This window comes from Kryptolebias marmoratus, linkage group LG20 (assembly GCF_001649575.2).
Source record: "Kryptolebias marmoratus isolate JLee-2015 linkage group LG20, ASM164957v2, whole genome shotgun sequence".
NCBI classification, from domain to species: Eukaryota; Metazoa; Chordata; class Actinopteri; order Cyprinodontiformes; family Rivulidae; genus Kryptolebias; species Kryptolebias marmoratus.
The window spans coordinates 23,054,278-23,071,691 of record NC_051449.1 but is presented as its reverse complement, the minus strand read 5'-3'; the positions used below and the strand labels follow the sequence as shown (position 1 = coordinate 23,071,691).

The 17,414-nt window shown below is 38.1% G+C and overlaps 1 protein-coding gene across 2 annotated transcripts in view; it reads left to right on the top strand.

Annotated features, from left to right (window-relative positions):
* The window catches only part of kdm4ab (lysine (K)-specific demethylase 4A, genome duplicate b), a 35,044-nt gene that overhangs the window by 12,843 nt on the left and 4,787 nt on the right, over nt 1-17,414 (top strand). For both annotated transcript variants that reach the window (XM_017431359.3, XM_017431356.3), the window contains 6 exons: nt 23-198; nt 1,807-2,020; nt 3,081-3,160; nt 9,352-9,407; nt 11,907-12,015; nt 15,720-15,911. In XM_017431359.3, coding sequence (XP_017286848.1) covers nt 23-198; nt 1,807-2,020; nt 3,081-3,160; nt 9,352-9,407; nt 11,907-12,015; nt 15,720-15,911 — 827 coding nt within the window. The remainder of the gene's footprint in view (nt 1-22; nt 199-1,806; nt 2,021-3,080; nt 3,161-9,351; nt 9,408-11,906; nt 12,016-15,719; nt 15,912-17,414) is intronic.

The following is a 17,414-nucleotide window of genomic DNA, read 5'->3' as shown; positions in this document are numbered from 1 at the left end:
ACTCCAATCGTTTTGTTTTCAGATATTAAAGTAGAAGTCGAGGTGGAACGTGAAGAGAAAGAGGAGTGGGCGAAGCCTCTGACCCAGCTGTGGCAGTGTCTGCCTTATAACCCGCAGGTAGAGTGGGAATATAACAAAAGTATGGGCCAGCAAGCACCTTACTGCTCCATCTGCCTGCTCTTCTACACTTACCATCAGGTAAATTAAAAACCTCTTTTAACCTTTAAGAAGTTTATGATGTTATATTTTTGGTTTTGTTCCCACCTTTTTTGTTTTCATGTTTTGCACACAAATCTATTCATAAATTGTTTATAGCAGTATTAACTGAAGCGGGCTTTTTGATACGCCAGGTATATTTGTCTGGGCGAGGTTGTTTTATTTAAGTACTATTGACCTTTTGCTGCTCCACTTATATTGATCCTTCCAGTATTGACGACTTTAAAGTAGCATTTCTAGTTAAGTGCTTCCGTCATTGACAGGCGAGCAAAATTGTGAAGAAAAATTAAGCAAATTTTGGAATAATCTACAGTCAGACTTCAACAATCAGCACATATTAAGAGTCCATGTTTATCAGTCATCAGTTATGAGAATGACCTGAGATCACCTACGAAGACATTTTAAAAACATTATTTGGACATGCAATCTTATTGTTCTGTAAGCAGACACTTCTCCGCACATTATATGTGAGCTTAGTGACAGAGCTCAGACGTTTATGCCAGAAATGACTAAAAATGCACTTTTTTTCACAGGAGGGGGTGGTTTTAAATTTAGGCATGTCATGTTTTTTTATGCAATACAACTGGGGTTCTTTTACATGGTGAAACATCAGAAACTGTGTCATATCAGTACATCCGCAGTGATACGATCAGTAAAGCTATTCATGAAAATTAAAGCTTGCTGCTAGGAGAGCTAAATTCGACATGCCACACATCATTGCTCTTTTCTAATTGTGATATGCAGTTTCAAAGATCAGTGTTATTACTCTGTTTTTAAGCAGCAAATATTTTAACCTAAATAACGTGTCCCAGGTATTTGCGTGTTTAATGACGGTATATGATCAAACCAAAACAAACCACTTCCTTCCCTACCTCCATTAATCCCACGTAGGAACCTGTCAGCAAAAGTGTCTCAGTCTGTTAGTTTTCCATTAGTAAAATGAAGAAACATAAAAGCAACATCTTGTTTTGGTGGATTTCTTTAGGTGTAAAGTTTTTAGTGAAAGCTCCACTGTTTCCTCCTTCTTCTGTAGACGTGAGTGAACGGAGCTCCACAGCTCTTTGACAGCATCAGATCAGGATGTTGATGCTACATCCTTTGTCTGAGTATGTTGTACAGCTCATGGTTAATGTTTTAGTCAGGATGTCTAAACTGTACTATTAATATACCTGTGTAATTGTACCATTACTATTATACCAACTGTTTTTATTTATAAGCGACAAAGCTATCATCTCTGTAGAAAAAACTGAGGCTAACACTTGAAGAATGTTTCACAAATTCTGTAATACAAAAGTGTCCTGTTTTATGCGAAGAAGAAGAAGGTCAATAGAACAAACAGGTGCAGAAAAGATACATTTTTGGGTTATATGTTGTATGGTAGAAGTGTGATATCTGATAATTGTGAGGGTGAAAACTAAATAAAGCCCAATAATTATATTTCATTAAAATAAAGTTAGATAAATCTCGACAGGTGTAATTGGTGGGTATGAAGTGTCACAACTACGTCTGATTTCTATAAAACAAATGTCTGAAACTACACTGTAACAAACGTCTGGAATTTGTTCTTTCAACCTCACCTCCTCCCAACAGACGGAGTCTAATAATGGAAACTCCAGCTTGATGTTGGTGAACCGTCCAGGGGGGCGCCAGTGGTCCAGACCGCTGATCCCGGAAATGTGTTTCAACACCCAGTCCAACCGGACGAATGATGCAGGGGAGGGTCAGCTTTCTAATCCTCATGTAGCCGAAGATGGAATGAGTCGGCTGATCAGTTGTGCTCAGTGCTGCGTTCGAGTACATACAAGTAAGCCTTACTTTTTTAGATGACGGAAAAATAAGTAGGAATGGGAACAATAATGGGATTACCAAAAACCATTCTGCTTACATACAGTCTTTTCAATTTTCAGTATAGGTTTGACAGCTGCTACTCAAATAATATACTTAAATTATTGTAACAAACAGTTCAAAAAAGTTTCAATTGCAATTTTTAAATCACAGTAATGCTTGGCAGAATGGTCAAACATCTGTATTCTTTTTTGGGAAATATTATTATTATTATTATTATTATTATTATTATTATTATTATTGCTATTAGCAAAGATATTTATATTTCACAAGAAAGGCTCCTAAAATTTATCTATGCATCTACCTAAGGTATTCAAATAATAAATTAGCTTTTTATCATTTATTAACTTTTAAAACACAGGATAGAAATATTAAAATATTTAAAGAGCCCCATAGCTGTTTTTTCCCTGATCATAAAATAGTCCCTGTCTAAACATTTAAACTCTGTCCCATCAGCTCTAAGTTTACAGAGCCAACAATAAAAGATTCAAAGAAAAGAACCTACAGAGAAACATGGAGGAGCCACAGGTTGGAGACTCCTGGGTTAGGGGCAGTAAAGTGTTTTTATTAGTGATAATATATGTAATAGTGAAGCCTTATTACTGTTGTTTCATTCATACAATACAGGAAATTGAAACCACTTTACTGGATACACTGGTTTACCACCCAGCAATACCTGACAGTAGATATTGACATAGTAGGAATTACAAATGTAAACTATTTTTTATTAGATATTTATCCTGCTGATAGCTGATGGCTCTAAAGATTTAAATAAAAACAACAAAACTTTTAATGTGTCATTTACAAAAAGGTGCATTGTTGTTCTCCTAAGAAGGGTTCCGTTGGATCTCATGTTTCTAATTCAACTCTTTTCAGTAGCTGTAACTTGACATTGTGCTTGGGAACTGTTGATGTTAAAAGGTAGATCCCAGTGGACTACAGGCAACTGCCAGCCCAACAACACAAGCTTTAAAATGACAGTAGTGACTGTGTGTCTTGTTCTTTCTTGTCTATTTCAGGCTGCTATGGTGTGTCCGGGGATGAAGCAGAGCTGGACGACTGGCTGTGTGCTCGCTGTGAGGCCAGCGCCATCACTGAGGTTAGTTTGCTGGGCTGGGACTCTTTATATCCAATCACACGGCTTGGCAAAATGGCCAAAACATAGGTTTGTAATTTTAGACAACATGCTAGTTAAGGATATATTTTTAAGTATTTTCTTTAAAATTTAAATGCTAATAAAATCACTGATTTGATCTTTAAAAAGGATTCATAATAACAATGAAATACGTTTTATTGTTTCAAACAGCAGTTATGATCATTTAGCTGTTGATCTCAAAGGTTTTAGGATGTACCCTAAATGCACCAAGACATTTTATTTTATTTTATTTGTTTGTTTTTCTCAGGTACAATACAGTTTAGGGGCAGCTGGTGGGGATATTGGGTGGGTGCAGTGTTTCCCCTAGCATTATTCAAGAAGGGTGCCTCATTTTATTTGGTGCTAATGTGTCTGGGGCATCATCTTTAGCGTACAGACATGTCCGACTTGCGTGCGTGACCAAACTCCTGATGCTACAGGATCAGCCGCCACGGGAAAGCGCACAACCTCTCTTGGTGTCTCTCTTGGTGTGACTCGCTGATTCTGCTTCTTTAGCTCTTAGAATAAAACAATGTTAATGCTGAAAGATGCATATTTGTATGCCCAAGTTTATAGCAAAGGTGTGTCTCCGTTTACCTTTTAAAATTATTTTTTTCAAACATCACAATGTTCTCGGGTTGTCAGTTTCAAAAGTGTTCATATTTTGTTTCCCATGAATATTTGCAAATTTCAATTCTACATAGGATTATAGCAATTTAAATACTAAGCTAATATATAAGTGACAATGTAAAGTTACCAATAAACCTAACATGCATAAATTTGGTTTGTGGGCAGGAACTGACGTACCCAGAGAAAACGCACCCATGCACTGTTAAAACATGCAAACTCCAAACAGAAAGGCAACAGACTGGAGGCAAACCTGCAGCCTTCTTCCTGTGAAAGCTGCAGGAAGTTGAACATTCTTGCTGTGAGGCTCTAACCTGCGATAAGAGCTGTAGCTGTAACCACAGGTTAGAGCTGTGGTTCAAAATTGAACCAAATGCTGGTTTTATTGCATGATCGTTTGAGGCATCTTCTGAAATTAACTGCTTTCTGTAACTCAGTATAAGACTTCTGCATGTCTACAAATAGTTGTTTCTTTGACTCAAATAGTGACATTATCAGGGTTTTCCCCAGAAAAGAGGCTAAGCCCGGTGGTAGGTGGCCGTTCGCCAGCCGACCGTGGTTTAGTAAAAAAAAAAAAAAGATTAAAGTTGACAGGAAAGTTGAAAATATGGCTATTTATTTTGTATTATTGTAAGATATTTGTGTCAAATATTTACACAACTAGTTTTACAAAAAGGCACTTTTGAAATACTTTTTTAAAACAAAAATCCAATTAAAATAAAATAAATACTAATTGTTTGCACCTAATTTGAATCCTAATTGAAGTCACATTTATAAATAAGTTAAATTAACATAAATGAAAAAAATCTGTCGTGCATTCTTGCGTTTTTCTTCACACTTCAGGAATGGGGTGGTGCGCCCTGTTCCTGCTTTTGTGCCGTAGGCTTGTGAATCAGCTTACAGATTTTCCTCACTGAAGGGGTTGGCTTTTCAGCTTTTGCTGTTTTCTGATGAGAATGAAAGGGGGTTAAATTTGCTGAGTCCAATGCGCACATTACAGCTTTACTTGGATAAGACTAAGGATTTCTGTAGAAGTAATCAATGTCCTGGGCTCCCAGCCATAAAGGGAAGCCTCTCTCCAGCCAGCGGCCGGTGTGCTGATTGTGGAGGCCATCAAGGAGGCCTATGTGGGCCAGGAACCTTTGAGAGTGCATTCCACCAGAAGTATGTCTACCTCCTGGGCCATCTGTGGAGGACATCTGTGCAGCTGCTAGTTTGGCATCCCCACATACTTTCACTGGATTTTACAACCTGGATGGGATTGTGTCTCAGGCTTTCGTATGCTGTTTTTTTTCTTTTTATAATTCGGGTGAACTAAAACTCAAAATTATTGACTGATTTTTCATTACTTGATTTTCAGTGCGCTTTTGTGTGTTTTTCTTTGTTTAATATAAGGGTACAAAACAAATTTGTCTGTGTCTGTAAAAGCTAAAAGAAGTTTGTATCTGTCAAACAGGCACTCTACAGTAAACCATGACAACAAACAAGGGTGGGGTACGCATACATGCACACCTGTTAGAACTGTCTGAATAATTCATCCATCTGCTCTGTGCAAACAGCAGTAAACTGCAGAACAGACAGAAGACAATTGTCAGTATGTCTTTTTAAAAGCCAAAAAGATGGAAGGGAAATTTAGGAACCTTTTTCTGAGCCCGAAAATGCTAGAGACGGAATGCTAGCTGTCCTTGATACAGTTGTAGTTGTTGAGAAGTTTAGCAAAATATTGCCTGTGGCTTTCAAACCCCAAGAAATATTTGAGTATGGTCGACTTGCAACTGAAGTTGAATGACTCTGGTGTAGCCTCTTAGTCATTCAGGACGCAGCGACTCCTAGGAGCTGAAAACCATAACAATTTGACTTCTATTGTGTTCGAATTTCAATACAATCCTGGAGATCATAGAGTTTAAAGCTTGGAACTCTGCACTCTCTAGTTTTCAATTAAAAAAGCTTCTCAACATCTTTCATTAAGGGAATATAAGTCCAACTCTTAGAATTGTTATTGATTTGCATAGGCTCTGTCCATTACTTAGTCATATTGTATCCCATCAAATACGTAGGACTGAATCAAACTTCAAATAAATTCATAGTGTATTGTGACTGAGGCGTGAATCACATTGTGTCATATAATACATTTGATCATTGGCAGTGTTATGTATCATATCAACCACAGAGTAAAGATTTTTCTAACCACTGGTTCTCAAACTGTGGCCACATCTGATAGTAGTTCAGACAGTTTTGTTTGAGTTGACATACTATCCAGCTGTAACCAGACAGCATTACAGTGCAGTTATTTTGAAATGACTCATACTTGTAAATCCCAAAACACAATAGCAGAGTTGCTTTGTCACTGCCTGAATGCTATGAAACATTGATGTCAGTGGCGATAATGTTCTCTGCCTTGCGTCAGCATGACAGTGCTTTTTTTTAACAGCTCAACATGCCGATAAATCCAGAAATACAACAGAAGAATTGCATTACTATGTAAGAAAACTGAGGCATTTGATGTCAATGAGGCCACTGTCAACAACTCTCTGTCATAGGTGTGGGTCATGACTGTGCATATTTTCTAATTTAATCATCAACAAAGGTGAACCCACAGACAAAGCAGCGATCACTCTTTCTATCAGTTTATGTGAAGGAGTGCTGTGGACTGTTGTCATGCAGGTGGTGCTGCAATCAAATACTCTGTCACAGAATATGATCAGCAAAAAGCACAGTAAAACAACTATTTGCAACAGCCAGTGCCCAGAAGTTATGTTTATTTATTTTTTTGAATGAGAAGTGTATTTTTTGTCAAGTCTAGTAGCCCAGTGTAATGATTATATTTGCTTTTCTAATTATTGCCCGTTGGCGAAGGCAAAGCAGTAGTGTTTTTGCTTGTTTGCGTGACTGTGTGTTCATTTGATCTGGTCGGCAGACTCGTCACAAACATTATCAGTTTTGTTTAAAACGGTGCTTATGAAATAAACTGGTGATGTTATGACATCTGTTTGCAGGAAAATTGACACAGACCCTGTGATCTCCCTGCTTTATGATCCTCTATAGGAACTCAGAATACACCGGAAGAAGGGTCAGTCATATACAGGAAGCGAAGTTTAGTGTGATATAATGACACGGCTCAGATTTGGCTGTGTAGTTGTGGGAAGCCAAACTGGTTTTTAACATTATTTAAAAAAAATATATATATCTCTATCACCTGCCCTGGTCTAGAACTGGAATCTCCAGTGAAAAATCCCTAATGGATTTTCTACTAAAGTTTTATGTTAAAGAAAAAATATGCCTGTTTTTTCTGGTTCTTCAATCAAAGTAATGGTCTTCCTGTGATTGTAGAGCTTGTCGAGCCACAGCATACACCCACTAAAATAAATTGCTATATATTAGTAATTTTTGTTTGATCCGGGCAATTTATTTGCAAATACCGTATTTTCCACACTATAGGGTGCACTGGATTACAAGACACACTGTCAATGAATGGTCCATTTTTGAACTTCTGTCATATGTAAAGCGCACCGAACTATAAGACGCATCGTGGACCTCCTAATCTTTGTAACTTTGGCGGACCGTGCCTGCCGCGCTCCATTCAAAATGGATGGTTTTGGTGCTCTAGCGGAGCTGGTTCGCCTCTATCAGCATTTATATGATCCCTCTATGAGAGATCACAAAGATAATCAAACGGTTCAAAAACTGACTTAATGCTGCAAGCGGTTCGGCTTTGTAGTTTACCATAAACATTACGACTTCTTACATATATAAGGCACTCTGGATTATAAGGTGCACTGTCATTTTTTGAGAAAATTGAAGGCTTTTAAGTGCGCCTTTATAGTCCGGAAAATATCGTAAATTGACCGAGTTACACAGAACATCATTCGGTCTGACAACCATGAATGAACAAACACTGGGTTGAATCTGTCCACTTAAAGCAGCTGCCTGTTGCGTGATTTATAAAGGCAAATGCAGATTATTGTACTTACTCATTCAAACCATTGAATTCAGCTGTTCCAGTCACTTCCACGGCCACAGGTGTATAAAATCAAGCACCTAGGCATGCAGACTGCTTCTACAAACATTTGTGAAAGAATGGGTTTCTCTCAGGAGCTCAGTGAATTCCAGCGTGGTACCGTGAGAGGATGCCACCTATGCAATAAGTCCAGTCGTGAAATTTTCTCACTACTAAATATTCCACAGTCAGCTGTTAGTGGTATTATAACAAAGTGGAAGTGATTGGGAACGACAGCAACTCAGCAATGAAGTGGTAGGCCACTTAAAATCACAGAGCGGGCTCAGGTAGGTAGGTAGGTACATTTATTTATATAGCACTTTTCAGCACGAGGCGACTCAAAGTGCTTTACAACACAGAACAAATTACAGACAGTTACAGAAACAAAATTACAGACAGGTACAAGATACAATGATAACTAATTGTCTAAATAAGCTAAGCTAAACTAAACAGATCTAAGCATGACTAAATGTACAGAACTCAACCAAGCTAAAAGTAAAACTAACAGTACTGAACTATCTAAAAGTATCCCAGGCCCACTATACAGCCGAAGTAAAACCAGACATATCTAAGCATGAGCTAAGACAGTCAAAAATAGTAGCTAAACTAAACAGAATCAGTGAATGATGAGGCTCATGGTTCACAGAGGTCACCAATGTTCTGCAGAGTCAACAGCTACAGACCTCCAAACTTCATGTGACCTTCAGATTAGCTCAAGAACAGAGAGTAAAGAGCTTCATGGAATGGGTTTCCATGGCTGAGCAGCTGCATCCAAGTCTTCCATCACCAGGTTCAATGCAAAGCATTGGATGCAGTGGAGTAAAGCACACCACCACTGGACTCTAGAGCAGTGGAGACGAGTTCTCTGGAGTGACGAATCACACTTCTCTGTCTGGAAATCTGATGAACAAGTCTGGACTTGTCGGTTGCCAGAACGGTACTTGTCTGACTGCATTGTGCCAAGTGTAAGGTTTGATGGACCGGAGGATTATTGTGTGGAGTTGTTTTTCAGGAATTAGGCTCTTAGGTCCAGTGAAAGGAACTCAGAGCTTGTTTCAGCAACCAAAAAAAAACACATGGTTAAAATAAAGCAAATATTAATATTTGTCTTATATTTAATTTTAAATAGTGTGAATTGTGTGGCACAGCAGCACAGTGGTTAAAGCTGTCGCATGTTCCCTCCAAAAATATGTCTATTTTTTCAAGTTTAGATGTGTTGACATAATAAGGTCATCCATGTTATACTAGTTGGAAATTAAAGCCAACACGAACCGTTTTAAAGAAGCTGACATGTTGTATTTTTGGAACCAGAGTCTGTGCACTAGTGATGTAGGGCCTCATTTATATGGAGAATGCTAAACTTAAAAACTTGTACTGGAACCAGCCAACAGGGAAGCTGGTCCCTTTTCCAGCTTCAACTTCTAGGTTCTGTTCAGAGATCTACTATGATCTACAGTCTATGCCTCATACCTTAGTGTGGGTTTGAGACAAAAAAAGAGGGGCTAACATTATCTTGTATGTCTTCCTTTAGGACTGCTGTCTGTGTTCACTGAGAGGGGGAGCTCTACAGAGAGCCAACAATGACAAGTAAGTTAAAAATGTAGAAAAAAAACTATTTTAACAGCCTGATTTAAGAACTTCTGTTTTTCAGAACTGTTGTACGTCCTAACTCTGTGAACCAGGAAGTTAACTAAAGGTAGTGAGGGGCTAGCTGAAAGCTCAAAGTAGCAGTAGATTAGCTAAAAGCATCAAAAGTCTACCTAAAAGTATCAGAAAGCTAGCTAATAGCTAAAGTAGTAAAAGACCAGCTAAAAGCTAAAAGTATAAAAAGGCTACCTGAACCTAAAAGTAGTAAAAGGCTAGCTAAAAGTATCAAAAAGCTAGCTGAAACTAGTCAAGATTCAGCTAACAGCCAAATGTAGCAAAAGTCTAGCTAAATGTAAAAGTAGCAAAAGACAGTCTAAAAGCAAAAAATACTATAAGAAGACTGTAAGACAAATAGATGAAGTATTCTATAGCAAATTTCAAATAAAATCTTTGAGTGTTTAGATTAGGATATTTTAGTCAGAGTAAGCTCCAGGATTTTTTCTCAAACTTATTTCTGTAAGTTGTAGACAGTTGTCCGTTTTTTCCTACTTATGTCATCTCAGGTTTGTTAACTGTTGTAGAATATCCCTTCCTGTGAACGCACACTGCGCCACAGCATGAAGGATACAAATGGTCGAGGCTTTATTAGCAGCTGATATTAAATGACAAGAACAGGAAACAGCAGATGGGACATGACAGGTGCCAGTTTGTATTTTGGAAGAGAGAAGTGGATTTTTTTAAACATCTGCTGAGCTTGCTTTCTTAATTAAAAGTGTTATTATAACATTTATACTTCGCTTGGATATAAACACTGTTCAGAGATTTTAGCAGTAAACTATTCTTTTGTAAAGAATATTTTCATGATTGCTCAAATTCAGTTAAGTCTTACAACTTTCATACATTCTGCTTAATATAGTTTGTGTCAAGGCATAAAATGAGTACAATTACCAATTTTAAATATTGTAAAGGGTTTCTTGAAAGTTTGCCACAAATGTTGGAATTGTGTAACAATGATCCCAAACCAGCAAAAATGGGGACAGAATAAACATATTTTAAAGAAGTGGCAGGAATTCTTACATTTAATTTGACTTGGAACTTCATTAGAGATGGTATCAACCAAAAATATTACATGTTTCTTCCTGTCAGTAATATCAAGTTGAATAATATCTTAGTAATTACTACATCGGCTGTTTTAGTGGCCCACTAGTACCATTTAGAAATTCGGTACTGTTTAGTTTAGCTTTATCTTCCTGTACACTTAGTTTAGTTCTGTACATTTAGTCCTGCTTAGATCTGTTTAGTTTAGCTACTACTTTTGACTGTCTTAGCTCATGCTTAGATATGTCTGGTTTTACTTCGGCTGTATAGCGGGCCTGGGATACTTTTAGATAGTTCGGTACCGTTAGTTTTAATTTTAGCTTTGTCATGTNGTTTAGCTTAGCTTATTTAGACAATTAGTACCTGTCATTATCATGTTCTGTAACTTTGTCTGTAATTTTGTTCTTGTGTTGTAAAGCACTTTGAGTTGCCTTGTGCTGAAAAGTGCTATATAAATAAATGTACCTACCTACCTAAAATACATCAGTTTTTGCAATTTGGGCAGCCAACAAAAAAAAAAGGCAAAAACAAAAAGTTTTTTATTTTTCAAAGACAATCAAACAAACTAGAATTCTTTGAAGGAAGGCATATCACCCAGTTATTTACATGCCAACCTTTTAAACAAAAAATCTCATGTTAGTGCTCAAAGTATGTGCTGGGGATGACTCTCAGCTGCTACCACACCACATTTTAGCTTAATATTTGCTAAATTGATTGATTTTAGCTGTTTTTGTTTACTTTGGTTAATTAGCTGTAACAGACATGGTGAATCAGCTCGACTTCGAAGCTTAATCAGTTTCAGATGTGCATCTCATAATTTTTAAAAAAAAATTTGTCCACTAGTTTGAGATAGTTTGAGATATTTTGCTAACAGACAGACAAATAAAACATGCAACCACAGGGAATTACATTATTGCCCACCTTTTAATGGTCAGAACCAGCAACAGTTTAGAAAAAACAAAGATCTATTGGTGCTTTTGAGTTCCAAGTTGGAAAAATCAACTGGAAGAATTTGTATCACAGTTCATACATATTTTTGATATATTATAATTGTGTATTGCTTTAAAATTTATCTGTAAGAAAAAAATCGTAAAATATGACCACTTTATTCAACAAAGTCTAAATCCACTTTTATTATTTCCCTCTGGAGCTCTCTACACATTTTGCTCTTTAGCAGTGCACTTTTTTCCCCCATGGATCCTATAAAATGTATTTGTGTTTATCTCCAGGGCCCACTAGAACTGAAGACAGGGACTCGTATTATAAAGTTCAGAGTGACAACCCTCTATTTAACTGTTCTTGTCCTGTTTGAACCACAGTGCATCTTTTTCTCATTTAGTTGAAGTTCATTGAGTCATTGCACCCTGAAATGTGTCCATTTGATGTCTGCCTTGTACACAGGTGGGTTCATGTGCTGTGTGCCATCACTGTCCTGGAAGCTCGCTTTGTCAACATCACCAAGCGGAGCCCCGTTGACCTCTCTGCCATTCCTCTTCCCCGGTTCAGACTGGTATGATCGCAGTTTCCTTGTACTTTGATATGTACGCTCCGTTGTAAAAGTGTTTGAACAGTGAGGCCGATTCCTTTCCTTTTACTGTAGACTAAAAACATTTGGGTTTGACACCCAAAGATGATTACATTTCAGCTTTTATTTCCAAGTGTTTACAGCTGGATCAGATACACACTTTAGAAGATAGCATTATTTGTAATGGAACACCAATTTTTTTAAGTGAGGAAAAGTATTGAAACAGATAAATAAATAATACCACCAAACTGTATCATTCTTCTTTTGCGCCGCTTTTCCAGACTTTCAGTTGTTGTTTGTTTTGGGGGTTAGTCCATTCAGTCTCCTCTTTAGCAGGTAAAATGCAGCTCTATGGTTTAAGTCTCGACTCGGCCAGTCTGGAACCTTCCACTTCTTGGCCTTGATGAACTCCTTTGTTGTCTTAGCAGGGTGTTTTGGTTAATTATGTTCCTGCATGATGAAAGGTCTCCCAATCAGTCAGTTGCATTTTTCTTCAAGTTTGTCAGACAAAAGGTTCCTGTAGATTGTAGAATGTTCTTTAGCCTTTCCATCATTTAAGTAAAGATTTATCTCATTAGTCCAGACATTTTTGTCCAGAAGGTTTGAGGCTCATCTCTGTAGTTTTTGGCAAATTCCAGTCTTCTTGTTATTCTTGCTCATGAGTGGTTTGCATCTTCCGGTGTAGCCCCTGTACCTGTGTTGATGAAGTCTTTTGTAAACAGTAGACTGTGATCCCTTCACTCGTGCCCTCTGGAGGTTTGTGCCAAAGTCACTGACAGCTGTTTTAGGTTTTCTTGAAAGCTCTCAAAATGTTTCTGTCATCAACTGTTGATGTTTTCCTTGGTCTTCCTGTTGGACACCAATGCTGTCTCTCTTCTTCAGGACATTCCAAATGGTTGGATTGGTTGTGGCCAGTGTTTGTTCAATGGCTCTGATTGACTTTCCCTCTTCTCTCAGCTTATTTGTCCACCCATAGACAGCTCTCTGGTTTTCATGTTGGTTCCACCTCTATGGACTATAAATGCAGTCTGCACGGGCAGAACCCAAACCAGAAACTGTTCAGAGACATTCAGCAGTTTATTGTTTGGATAATCAATGTAATAGGACACACCTGGGAAACAAAAGAACAACTGTCATGTTCTAATACTTTTGTTCACCTAAAGAACTGATGTTTTGTCACAAATAATGCTATCTTCTAAGTTGTGTATCTGATCCAGATGTAAATTGGATGAATGAATTGTTGCTCTCTCATCTCATATTCATCTTTTGCCGTCAAACCCAAATGTTTTCAGTCTACAGTAAAAGGAAAGGAATTGCCCTCACCATTCCAATACTTTTAGAGGCGAGTTTATGCTGTGATGAAAACCCAAAGGTCATTTTGAAGTGTGCTTGTGTGGAGCACATATGAGTCGACGGTATCTAACTTGCAGCAAACAGCGGTCATCTCTGTATGCAGAATCCCAGATGATTCCTGATGGGGAAGTCAAAATAACAGCTTCTCACAAAAAGTGATTTGAAAATTATGAAATTAACTTCAATGTTTTACACCTCATTACTTTTGCAGCAGACCACGGTTTACTTTGTCAGTATTTGCTTAAACATCTGTGATGTCAACTACAGGTAAGACATGTTCAAGGGACTGGGACACCATCTTTCATGACTTGTGTAAAATGATGAAGGTTGAAGTTGATCCACTGCTCATTCGAACGACAGACGTAGTCACAGAGCTGAGTAGGTGTGAGGTTTGGTGAAGGGTGGCCTGTGCTGCTCTCCACTTAAATACCTCCCATCCAACTTTTGCCTACCTTGTATTTCTATGGTTTATTTGGGATAAATGACATCACATCGCCTCTTTTTCTGTCTGATACTCCAGCGCACATAACATGATCTTCAGCAATAGCAGGCTGATAGAATTTTGCCATGTCCATAATTAATATGGCATAAACAGAAACTTTGAAATGTCTCAATGATGAAAAAAATGTAGCTGGAACCTAACAACGATTTTACAGAGTCTCATAGTGGGCCATGTAGACCGTATCAGTTGTGGAATGTGTCCACTGCTATTGATAGACTTCTCTCTGCCCTTTTTTATGTTGACTCAGACAGATAAGTAGCAACAAGGCCACAGGTAAGAACAAAAAGCCGTACCAACAATAACAATGTTGAAATTATATTACGTAGCAGCATAGCTAGTGTAAGCCGTAGATCAGTGTAACTTCCCCATTTTAAACCCATATATATATATACATAGCAGAAGCACATTGAGAATATTACACGTGTCATATATGTCACAGGACTTGATTTTTCACAAAATGTACTTCATTTTTTTCACATTTGGACCAATATAAGGCATTTCTGAATAAACCATAATTTGTTGCAAAAATTAAAAACTGTGACGTAGCTTAACCAACAGCGTTGCTGTCACTTTGCTGATTTTACAACGTTGGCATCATGTGTGGAGGCACATCAACAAGAAGCAAAGTTTGCCAAAAGCAAACAAAGACAACTTTAAAAGGGGCTGTTTTTTGTCAGCAAAACACAACTAGCGTGTAAAAATGAGTGACTACTCATAAGTATTTCTGACAACTTCACCAAAAAATACAACACCTATATGAGAGTCATTCTTATTGATGTGATACATCAATAAGATACTTTTGTACTCAACCAATAGTTTTCTTCCTTTATCCTGATCTCTGCTACATGTCACCAGTGTAGTTGTTAGAGCAGAGTCCGTTGGAACCGAGCCAGCTTGATTTATGGGCTTGTTAATGTGAATGATAAGAGCCAACACCCAACTGAGACACATTTTCAATTATTAATAAATTAAATATCATGCATGCATTTTGCACCCTTGTTATACCACCCCATTTCTGAAAAGGTTACAGCTAGAATCCTCCATCAGACAAGAATGAGACAATGTTTCCTCCAAAACCTCCAGCAGCTGCTCTCCTCAGGTCCTGGATGTTTACAGACTGTTGTTAGAAGATGATGGGATGCTTGGATTGATGCTATAAAATTCAAAAGTACCTTATGTTTCCCCCCAAATTGTACACGTTCTTAGTTTGAACATTTGAAGTTTTTAATATGATCTATTTTGAATAAAATATGGGTTTATGAGATACATTCTGTTTTTCATAGACATTTTATACAATGTCCCAACTTTGTCAGAACTGGAATCCTATTAGCTGCACCCCTAAGGCTAAGGCTAAAGTCTCCAGCTGACTATGTTGATGCCATTCAACCAGTCCGGTGCAATAACAAATCCAGCATTTTTGTTTACATCTATCTCTTTGTGTATAAAATGTAATGAACATGTTGTATAAAGCCCACAGACCAATCCTGACTTGTTCAAGGAAGCATAATGTCCCCTTTTAAAAAGTAGACCCTTTGGTCCACTGTGTTTTGTGTGAAGCTCAAGCAAACTGCATGCCTTGTCCTAACTGTTACAGGTCAAAGACAGAAAAATGAACAAGTCACATCATGTTAGGACCTCACAGAATAATCAGTTGTGTAATTTCCCTTTTATATATCACTGTTTTAGTGCATGTCTACAACACCCTTTGAAAACAAATGTCCTGCTAATTTCCCCTTTACTATTTCTCCCACAGGTTTCCTATGCTGCTGCTGTCTTTATTTTGTTTCTTGTAACCTTTACACCCCCTCCACTCTTGTCTCTGTTTCTTTGCTAGAAGTGCGCGTACTGCAGGAAGCGAATGAAGAAGGAGGTGAAGGGATGTTATGTCCAGTGCTCCCATGGCCGTTGCTCCACAGCGTTTCACCCCACCTGTGCTCAGGCAGCAGGTGTCCTCATGCATCCAGATGACTGGCCGTTCATAGTCTTCATCACCTGCCACAGACACAGAGCGCCCGTCATGCCTGAGGTAAACTAGCCTAACTTTTAGCCTAGCAATGTCAGGCCAAAACTTAGTAATAGTAAGTTTATCCTTACAGATTACTTTTGTCTGCCCAAAAAAACTTGTTTTCCGGACAAAACCTTCTGTTTTCTTTTTAGATACATTAGTCTCAATACATTTTGCCCCAAGAAAATGTAGTGTCATTGTGTTGTTGTTGTAATCTTTTCTGTCATGTCCTTGTTGAGCAAGAGCAGCTGTGAGCAGCTGTAGTGCAGGCGAAGAAGTGTTTTGGCAAGTAACTGCAAGACTGCTGAGTTCAAAAGTATCAGTGAGTCCAACTACTACTCCAGCTTCCATACTCCGAACTAGCTGACATCAACCTGTCAGACTCCCAGTGCATCTCTACAAAGAGAATATAGCAGAAAAGAACTAAGGTTCTGGACAATATGAAACTGTTCCCAGCATCAAGGTCCTGGGTTTGACTCCCAGTCGGGGTCTTTCTGTGTGGAATTTGCATGTTCTCTCTGTGCATGCAATGGTTTTGTCTGGGTACTTTCCTGTCACAGTCAGAAAACATGCATGTTAGGTTAACTGGAGATCCTATATTGGCTCATGGTGTGAGCGTAAACCTGTGTACACCACCTCTCACCCACAGACTGCTAAAGATGACAACAGTCTCCCAGTGATCCTGTACAGGTTAAAGTGGGCATAGAAATGATTGGATGTATAGTGCTTTTGTTTTTGAATAAAGTCAGTTAGATCATGCAGTAGATGCTTTGATACCAAAATAAAGGGAAACTGTAAAGTAAAGCTCATCATACGCTCATCTCCTCGTGCTTCATTATGATTGGCTAACTTGTGCATACTGCTGGGTAGTGCTGGGCGATATGGAAAAAATCCTATATCACGATATGGATAATTTTATATCACAATAACTATATATCACGATATACCCCAATTACGTACGTTGTCAGTTGTTCTCTGAAAAATATGAAAAAAAAATAATCTAATTTCTTACCTTTTTCAAGCTTTATTTCTAAGTGACATTTAACTGAACTTTCACAAATGAGATCTGCTGCATTTTAGTGCAGCAATATATATGTACCTGTTAGACGTAACAGTATCAAATGACAACAGACTCCATTATCTTCGGCCGGCTATAGTTTCACTTTTCGCAGCTTTCCCGGCTCTTTTACAACTTGTTTGACCTTGCACTTTTTGGATTGTTAAATATTCTTTTTCGTGGTTCTTCTTTAAGTGATAGAAGAGGTTTGTTGTGTTGGCGTCAGATGAGAAAACGGTCTAATAGCAGCGTTAGCATTAGCATTAGCATTAGCAGAGTTAGCAAAGTTAGCATATTACCTTTTTCTGCTCCATGTCGGACTTCTTGAACCAAATCACAGACGTCCCCCCTGGTTTTGGTAAAAGTCTTTCTTCTTGGGCTGCCTGCTAGCTGTCTCTACTTGTTGCGACCCCGGGTTTGATACTTCATGCGTCTCCATCTTTCAGCACTTATGGTGAAAACACAGC